The sequence below is a fragment of the Setaria italica genome, chromosome VII (assembly GCF_000263155.2).
Source record: "Setaria italica strain Yugu1 chromosome VII, Setaria_italica_v2.0, whole genome shotgun sequence".
Lineage (NCBI taxonomy): Eukaryota > Viridiplantae > Streptophyta > Magnoliopsida > Poales > Poaceae > Setaria > Setaria italica.
The window spans coordinates 24,903,629-24,912,083 of NC_028456.1; the positions used below are offsets into that span (position 1 = coordinate 24,903,629).

Here is an 8,455-nt window from a genome sequence, read left to right on the forward strand (position 1 = left end):
TCCACCCTTCAGTAGCTCTTCAATAGCTTTCTGAAAAAACATGAAAAACGTATCATTGACGTTCACACTGGCACACACGAAAATTAAATGCTAACGGTGAAATTTGATAGTGGTTCCGAGCCTCTGCGTACCTCGACACTTGTCAGTGCATATTGAACATCGCTGTCTGAAATTTGGTAATGGAGGACGAACCTGATACTGCATGATACAGAGTTCAATATGGACAATTAATATTGTGTCCACGCATGATTGTTGATGATATTTTAAGTTTCAGTCAGGCTGAGGACACCACAGTTCTTTTACTAAGCAGTCTAACTTATATTAGTAAAAAAATGAATATAAGGTAGCAAAGATAGCCAAAACATGTTAGGACTAGAAGACTGAACAAGCTAAATAAAAAATTACTCTGTAATATAAGAGAATGGAACTTCACCTTTTTGAACTTGCTGGCATTGCAAGAACATTGTGCTGTTCCAAGACTTGGCATAGATTGTCAGGTGATATTCGTGGATTGGTGATATCAAAGAACACCTTATAAAGCATACATGTGTTACATGTAAGACCCTTACGTAGTGGAAAATAAGAGGATCAAATAAAGTGATCTAGAAAACAAACCATATTGGTCTCGACAGAAGCTGGATCCACTGTAATATGTTTAATTTTCTTCAGTCCCTCTAAGCAAATGAGCAAGACATACAAATATCAGAATTAAAATTCAAAAATAAGATCAGGCTTTCAAGTTGACAAGAACTTGATTCCTTCTCAACACAAGTGCGTTATAGTTTGTACTTTTTTGGGAGAAAGCAAGTGAGTTGTGAGAAATGAAGTGAACTTAGATTCCAGAAAGAAAATATGAAACCTGCCAAAGCTTTAGCCTTTCTGTGGTCATCCTCAAGCTTTCCCAAAGTGTCACGAACGGCGACTTGAGCAGCAGCACAGAGAACTCCAACCTGCCTCATTCCACCACCTAGGGTCTTCCTAAGAATTCTGGCCTGTAGGTATTTTCATATTTCCATTGTTACTTGATCTCTGCAGTTGTTTTCTTTTTATAAAACATACATCACTGCAGATTAAACTTATAGGCACAATTGATCAGACCTTGTCAATGAAGGCCTTTGATCCAACAATAACTGATCCAACGGGGGCACCTAACCCTTTAGATAGGCATACCTGCAGTTTTTTAAGTTTCAGAGAGAAATAATCACCATCATATATTTATCTGTATGTAAATTGTATAACTGAACACATTGCTCAGCCAACTGAAACATACCGAAACTGAATCGGCAGCTTTCACAAGTCTGTCTACAGGGACTCCCAGTGCCTGGCACATTCAACACAGTGGATTAAGAGGCTAGAATGCATACGCATATGTCTAAAACTTCTTTGTGATAAGGCTGCAAGTATACTTCGCATGGATCAGGATGTATGGTCCAAGTGAAAAAGGCTAGATTAGAACAATGAGAGATGCATCTTACTGACGCTGTTGCAGATAGTATCAGAAGCAGATTGCAAAATTGCAGCACATGTACCATTCTACTCACCACAGAGGCGTTAAAAATTCGAGCTCCATCAATATGAAGCTTGAGGTCATGATTCTTGGCAATTTCACCGACCTTATCAATGTATTCTACAGATAAACATTTTCCACCACAACTGCAGGAACAATTAGAAAAATATACGAATTAAGGTAGGGATAAGCAATATTCTAGTCGGGTGTTTCTCTCATGTTTTTTTTTCTACCTCCCTCTTCACTTCGGGTTCGAGTGGAGGTTAAAGAGGGAGGAAGAGAAAATCTCGGGGGTGTGAGATTGGGGAGAAACGCCCGAACGGGAGCAAGATCGGCAACAGGTGTTTGTTCAACTCACTTCCCATGTGTGTTCTCCAAGCAGATGAGCCTGGTCGTCGGGTAATGCAGATCCGGATGCCTGATGGCCGCGACGATCTTGTCAATATCCATGGTGCCATCGGGGTTGTTCCTGACGGTCTTGGGGTGCACGCCGCCGATGGTGGAGATGCCCCCGTTCTCGTAGACGTGGATATGGGAGTCGTCGCCGAGGATGACCTCGCTGCCCCTGACGTCGCAGTGCACGAGGACGGAGATGAGGTTGCCCATGGTGCCCGAGGGCACGAACAGCGCGGCCTCCTTGCCCATGAGCGCGGCCATCTCCTCCTGGAACTGCTGCGCGGTCGGGTCCACGCCCACGACGTCGTCGTCGACGACGGCCGCGGCCATGGCGGCCCGCATGGCATCGGAGGGCTTGGTGACCGTGTCCGACCGGAGGTCCACCACCTTGCTCGCCATCTTGGTGCTGCTCCTACTGCAAACTCCACTGCAGGGGAGCAACAACGGCAGAGTCTCGCGATGAAATATCGTCGCGGAAGCTCAAGAATTGGATGCTGCACTTGGGGTGGGTGGGTGTATCGTGTCTTTCAGATACGGTTGCTTTATCCTAAAAAATTGCCAAATCTATCGCACTTTGGGAAGCACCATTGTGTGGGGGGTTTGCATGCAGATACTTCTTATGATGGGTGATGTATAGATGCTTAGCGCACTTGCTGCCGCAGGCCTGTTTCTTGTCACCGATAAAGCCCCGCTCCAACAGAACACGGCACCGAGCAGAGACCAAACAGAGCGAAAGCAACGAGGCAACGCCACCCCACCTTTCAAGCCTTCAAGGTGCGTCCAGGACCAGGCCGCCGGGCCGCCGCCCCCGAACAGATAGGCGGCGAGAACCAAACGTGCGAGCGGCGACAGAGACGAGCCGACGCCGTCGTCCTCCACGGGCGCACGTCGTATGCGTGCGGGTGCGCTGTGTGTGCAGACTGCGGTGAAAAAGGTAGTAGCCACGAGAGAGGGTGCAGAGCAAGCTCCATCCTGTTCCGCTACGAGTCCGTCAAAACGGACAAGACGGTAGAGAGAATCGCACGCATGGCTCCAAGAACGCTGTGGAGGCCTGAAAGGGGAGGGAGGTACCGCCGTGCCGGAGCGTGACGACGGAGGAGCGATCGGCCCATTAAGCCCATTTCTAGCATTTCACAGAATCACACTATCACAGATATCGTCGCGATGGCAAGTCCAGCATCATTCTTCTATGAGAGCTCAGAGCTCACTGTATTCCTTTTGTCCTATATTAATTCTGCACCTGTAATTCTTTGGTTTACGTTTACTTTTCGCTGTATTTCCTCTTTGCATCCATCTTACCGGGAAGCGAAAGCAGATCGAGCAATTATAGCAAGGTAAACCGCAACACGAATTAACACATCCGAGCTGAAGGGCAACGATTATTCAGGAAAGGTTTGGCTAGTGACTAACTGACTACAATAGCTAGCGTTGATCACAAATAAGCAGGACAGCCAGCAGATGCTTCAAGGCCGTAGAGAGGACGTGATCTAGTGCCCATACGAGTGTTTGGTAAAGCCATTTGTCAAATGCTCGAATTTGGTACTGCCCTTCAGTAGCTCTTCAACAGCTTTCTGAAAACATAAAAACCGTATTGTCACAGAAATTAAACGCTAGCAATGAAAGATGAATGTATTCCAAGCTTTTGCATACCTCGACACATGTCAACGCGTACTTAACATCACTATCTGAAATTTGGTAATGGAGGACGAACCTCATACTGCAATACAGAGTTCAATACGGACAGTTAAATTCGGATCTGTGCAAAATTCTAGATGCTATGTTAAGTGTTCAGAGAAAAGGTTTGTTTTGCTACTTGAATCCAGTGTTTCAGTCAGAGTAGGAATAGCAATTATTGTACTTAGCAGTATGGCTTGTTAATAAAATTGAAGATAAGTAGCAAAGGTGAGCTCTTTTACGGTACACAATACTATTACTTAGTGGTATATACGCATATATATATATAAGATCTAACTATTTATTATTTAACTATTTATTATTACGAATAATTTAGTAATTATTATATTGTAAAATGTGATATTTCAAGAATGGTCTTTTAGACTTTACGCTAGTGTAAAAAAAATATTATAGTGATGCCATTTGTGTTTTTTTTGCCATTACCGTTGTATTACTTATACTACTCATGTATAATACCCATTATATTACTTATACTACTCATGTATACTACTCATACCATAAGTTTTCAATGATATGCAATTAATCTTGACCATCGGATATTTCTGTACTAGTCCAATTCAAACGGTATGCAATTAATCTTGATCGTCGGATGGTTCTGTACTGGTCCTATTCGAACATCAGTATAGGCTAGTATTGTGTATCGTAAAAGAGCTCTGAAAACGATGTTAGGACTAGGAGACTGAGCATGCTAAATCCAAAACTAGTCAGTAAGAGAATGGATTTTCTTTCACCTTTTTGAACTCGCTGGCATTGCAAGCACATTACGTTGTTCCAAGACTTGACATAATCTATCAGGTGATATGCGTGGATCCATGATATCAAAGAATACCTTTAGAAAAATAGATATGTTAAGATCCTTGCATAGAGGAAAATAGAAGGATCAAACATATTAGTAGACTAACCATATTGGTCTCCACCGAAGCTGAATCCACTTTAAACTGTTTAATTTTCTTCAGTCCCTCTGAGGAAATGGACAACACGTACAAAGTTCAGGATCATATTGAAAAAAATTTGTAAGGTTTCAAGTTTACAAGGACTTGATTTCTTTTAAAAAACAAACATGTTATAGTTTTTTGCTCTTGGGGGGAGAAAAAGAGTTTTTCCAGGCATTGTGAGGTGTGATTACCGAAATAAAGTGAAGTTTGATTCCAGAAAGAAAAAAAAAAGAAACCTGCTAAAGCTTTAGCCTTTCTGTGGTCATCCGCAAGCTTTCCCACAGTGTCACGAACGGCAACATAAGCAGCAGCACAAACAACACCAATCTGCCTCATTCCACCACCTAGGGTCTTCCTAAGAATTTTTGCCTGAAGGTATTGTTCAGATTTCCATCATTGTTACTTGAGCTAAGCAGTTCTCCGTTCTTTTTCAAACAGAAATGCATCTCTGCATTTTAAACTTAGAAACACAATTGATCAGACCTTGTCAATGAAGGCCTGCGAACCAACGATAACTGATCCAACGGGGGCGCCTAAACCTTTTGATAGGCATACCTGCAGTTAAGGTTCACAAAGAAATATAAACACCATCATATATTTATCTTTAATCCACTGCACTCACACCTAAGTTGTATAATTGAGCACAGTAGTACTCCGTAAATTGAAACATACCGAAACTGAATCAGCAGCTTTCACGAGTCTATCTACAGGAACTCCAAGTGCCTGGCACAATGAACACAACCGATTAATATGTTAGGGTGGCATGGACACATACCATTAAAATTTCTAAGGTCCCGTTTGGATCATTGGAATTGAATTCCATTCTAATAATCATAATTTAGACACAAATTAATTAAGCTAATATAATTGTATGTGGAATATATTAGTATATTATTGTTGGTGATATGGGAGAGATACTTATGTGCTGCACTTCTACTATAGGGAAGCGAGTTTAAGAGCGTGCTATAAGAATTGAATTTCATTCTAATAATCATAATCTATAGAATCGATTTCCATCTCACACCCTATGAATTTAAGATAGGCTTATATCTAAACTTTGAAAGGTTGTGGAATGCCACGTTCCAAGATAAATTAGCCTACTTCATTAAGTAGATTCCAATTCCTTCGAATGAATGGATCCAAACGGGGCCTAGGTGAAAAATGGAAGAATGTTTCGTACTTAGGTGCATAGTTTATTTTTCATATGTCAGTCCTCTAGTTACATGTGTGTGGTCGTGTGGAGACAGAGCAATGCTTGGTTTAGCACAACTCTGTGGAAGATGATATCAGAAATTCAGAATCGGACTGCCCATGCTATTTACCACAGAGGCGTTAAAAATGCGTGCTCCGTCAATATGGAGCTTCAGGCCATGACTCTTGGCAACTTCTCCAACCTTATCAGTGTATTCTGCAGACAAACATTTCCCACCACAACTGCAAAAACAGTAAGAAACGTAACAATCAGGTAAACGAAAAGGATGGATTTTTGACTAGCAACCGCCAATTCGCGCGACTCACTTTGCATGTGTGTTCTCCAAGCAGATCAACCTGGTCGTCGGGTACAACAGCGCCCCGGCCCGGTTCCTAATGGCAGCGACGATCTTGTCGATGTCCATGGTGCCGTCGGGGTTGTTCTTGACGGTCCTGGGGTGCACGCCGCCGATGGTGGAGATGCCCCCATTCTCGTAGATGTGGATGTGCGAGTTGTCGCCGAGGATGACCTCGCTGCCCCGGACGTCGCAGTGCACGAGGACGGAGACGAGGTTGGCCATGGTGCCCGAGGGCACGAAGAGCGCGGCCTCCTTGCCCATGAGCTTGGCCATCTCCGCCTCGAAGCGCTGCGCGGTCGGGTCGGCGCCCAGGACGTCGTCGTCGACGTCGGCCGCGGCCATGGCTGCGCGCATGGCCTCCGTGGGCTTGGTGACCGTGTCCGACCGCAGGTCCACCACCTTGGTCACCATCCTGCAGCGGCTACAGCTCGCTCACCGCTGCAGGGGAGCAACGGAGGCTTTCAGGGTGCAATAGACCTGCCAAAATGCCAAAGCTCCTAAATCAGATGCTCAACTAGTTTGGGGTCTCTATGATGGATGATATACAAACTGCTCCAGGAATTTGAGGTCTGAAGTTAGAGGCCTGTTTCGAGGCCACTAATAAGCCCTGCTACAACTAAACAGGACACCGAGAGCCGGGCTACTCATCAACTCCTCCACGGCAGCGGCGAAAAGGAGCGAAAGCAACAGGACAGCGTCGTGCCGTCGTTCAGTGGTTCAGCGCTCCTGGCGCCCCAGTAGGCCAGAACAAGGAAGCGTCCGGAACCAAACAAACGACGGGGACGAGCCGGCGGCGTCGGCCCCCACACGGTCACGGCGTACGCGTGCTGGTGACGAGGAAGGATGCACACAACTCTATCCGCCCAGCTAGCGCGCCACAGAGCGGGCGTCGTGCGGCCCGTGTCACGCATTTCGCCGGGAGCCCGTCGAAACGGACGGGACGGGCAGAGATAAACGCAGGCACGCACCCACGCGTGTGCGCACGGCTCCAAGAACGCCGCGCGCACGGGAGACGGCTCTGCCACCGATCGCTCCCGGCGCTCGGCTCGTCTCGGCAAGAGGAAATCACCCCGGCGGGTCACGAGAAAGGCGGGGCTCACGATTCACGGACGATAAGAGACGAGAGAGTAAAAAACGAGAAGGGGTTGCGGGGCCGCGCACCGGGATCACGAGAGGGGTCGCGTCGCGCCCCGGGGATCCGGCGATGGGACGGAGCACCTCGACCTGCCGGGAGCCCGGCCGGGACGGGCGGTGAGTCGGTGACGGAACGCGCGGTCGGCGATCAGACCGAAGACTGCCGGAGAGCGCGGGGCGCGGTGGTGGCCTTGGCCTTCGCGATGCGGAGCGGCTGTCCTTTATAGAGGACGAGAGGCGCAGGGCGCGCGCGCCTTGGAAGAGGGGAACTGGGCGCGGGCGCAATCTGGGTGCCCTGGAGCTGCCGCCGGAGGCCGGAGCCATCTGCCTCTGCCCTGGCCGCCTAGTAACCAGCCAGCGCACCCGTTTCCTGACCACCCGTTGTCAGGCGCGCCCCTGGGACGCCACGTCGGCGCCAATCGAGCCGATGTGTTGTTGCGTTTGGCTTTTGCTCCTGTCAGCCGGCTCAGCACGGCTCGTGCGGTGCCACATCAGTGAACTGTCGAGGTCGAGTGTGAGTTCTTACCTTTAACCCTTTTTAACTTACTCTTTCGCCTTTGCCCATCTCCATCATCATCATCATCAGTAAATCAGCTACGCCTCGATCGCAGGATGAATTTCGCCACGTGACGCGAACGGTATGTCTGTTTCCTCCAGACGTGTGGAAATCTAGCTAGGGGGGAAGAAGAGAAGGCGAGGGGCTCGAGAGCAGCAGCCACGGCGGCTGATCTGTTCGATGAAGTCGCCTCTGTGTGATAAGCCAGGAATCTCCGGCGACCAGGGTTCGCTAGAATCCAATACGCCTTCCGCGCGGACGATTCAGTTCGCATCAAAGATTCCAAACGTGGAGGAACGTTCTTCCGATTCATGGCACCGCCACACAGATCCAACTCCCTCCTTCAAGCGGGGACAAGGCCTCGTCCCGTTCGTCGCACAGGGGCTGCTGGCCATCGTCCCATCGCCGCCCCCTCGCCGACCCCCCCCCCCCCCCCCCTTCCCACCAAAAAAAAAAAAGAAAAATCAGGGCAAGGCAATTTGGTTTTGACGCCCTCTTGTCACTCGCCAAGTTCCAAATCCACCAGACGATTTGTTTGGAAGCGTGGAAGAAAAACAAAACAAATCCGTACCGTATGCCAATCGTTCACAGTGATGCGCGAGCACAAGCAAACCATGAACCTGGCCCACAGAGCGGATGCAGGCATGAGGCAGGCTCTGCACTCGGTCACGAACTCACGATC

The 8,455-nt window shown here is 47.9% G+C and overlaps 2 protein-coding genes across 4 annotated transcripts; both read right to left on the reverse strand.

Moving 5' to 3' along the window:
- Nucleotides 1-429: 429 nt before the first annotated feature.
- LOC101785039 (probable low-specificity L-threonine aldolase 1) lies at nucleotides 430-2,302 on the reverse strand. Its single transcript, XM_004976169.2, has 7 exons — nucleotides 1,866-2,302; nucleotides 1,542-1,653; nucleotides 1,271-1,321; nucleotides 1,099-1,170; nucleotides 860-992; nucleotides 616-674; nucleotides 430-531 (listed from the first exon to the last, which is right to left on the reverse strand). The coding sequence occupies exons 1-7, from the start codon at nucleotides 2,300-2,302 to the stop codon at nucleotides 430-432; spliced, it is 966 nt and encodes a 321-aa protein (XP_004976226.1).
- An 896-nt stretch (nucleotides 2,303-3,198) lies between these two features.
- Nucleotides 3,199-7,529, reverse strand: LOC101785445 (probable low-specificity L-threonine aldolase 1). 3 transcript variants are annotated; one of them, XM_012847767.3, is made up of 10 exons: nucleotides 7,245-7,527; nucleotides 6,052-6,560; nucleotides 5,856-5,967; nucleotides 5,206-5,256; nucleotides 5,017-5,088; nucleotides 4,770-4,902; nucleotides 4,501-4,559; nucleotides 4,330-4,427; nucleotides 3,554-3,620; nucleotides 3,199-3,474 (listed from the first exon to the last, which is right to left on the reverse strand). In XM_012847767.3, exons 2-10 carry the CDS (start codon nucleotides 6,492-6,494, stop codon nucleotides 3,391-3,393), a joined length of 1,119 nt encoding a protein of 372 aa, XP_012703221.1. In that variant the 5' UTR covers nucleotides 6,495-6,560; nucleotides 7,245-7,527; the 3' UTR covers nucleotides 3,199-3,390. The 3 variants fall into 3 exon arrangements, with proteins under 3 accessions (XP_012703221.1, XP_004976228.1, XP_022684046.1); XM_004976171.4 differs by lacking the exon at nucleotides 7,245-7,527 and having other exon boundaries at nucleotides 3,205-3,474; nucleotides 6,052-6,984; XM_022828311.1 differs by lacking the exons at nucleotides 3,199-3,474; nucleotides 3,554-3,620 and having other exon boundaries at nucleotides 4,326-4,427; nucleotides 7,245-7,529.
- Between the last annotated feature and the right edge of the window lie 926 nt (nucleotides 7,530-8,455).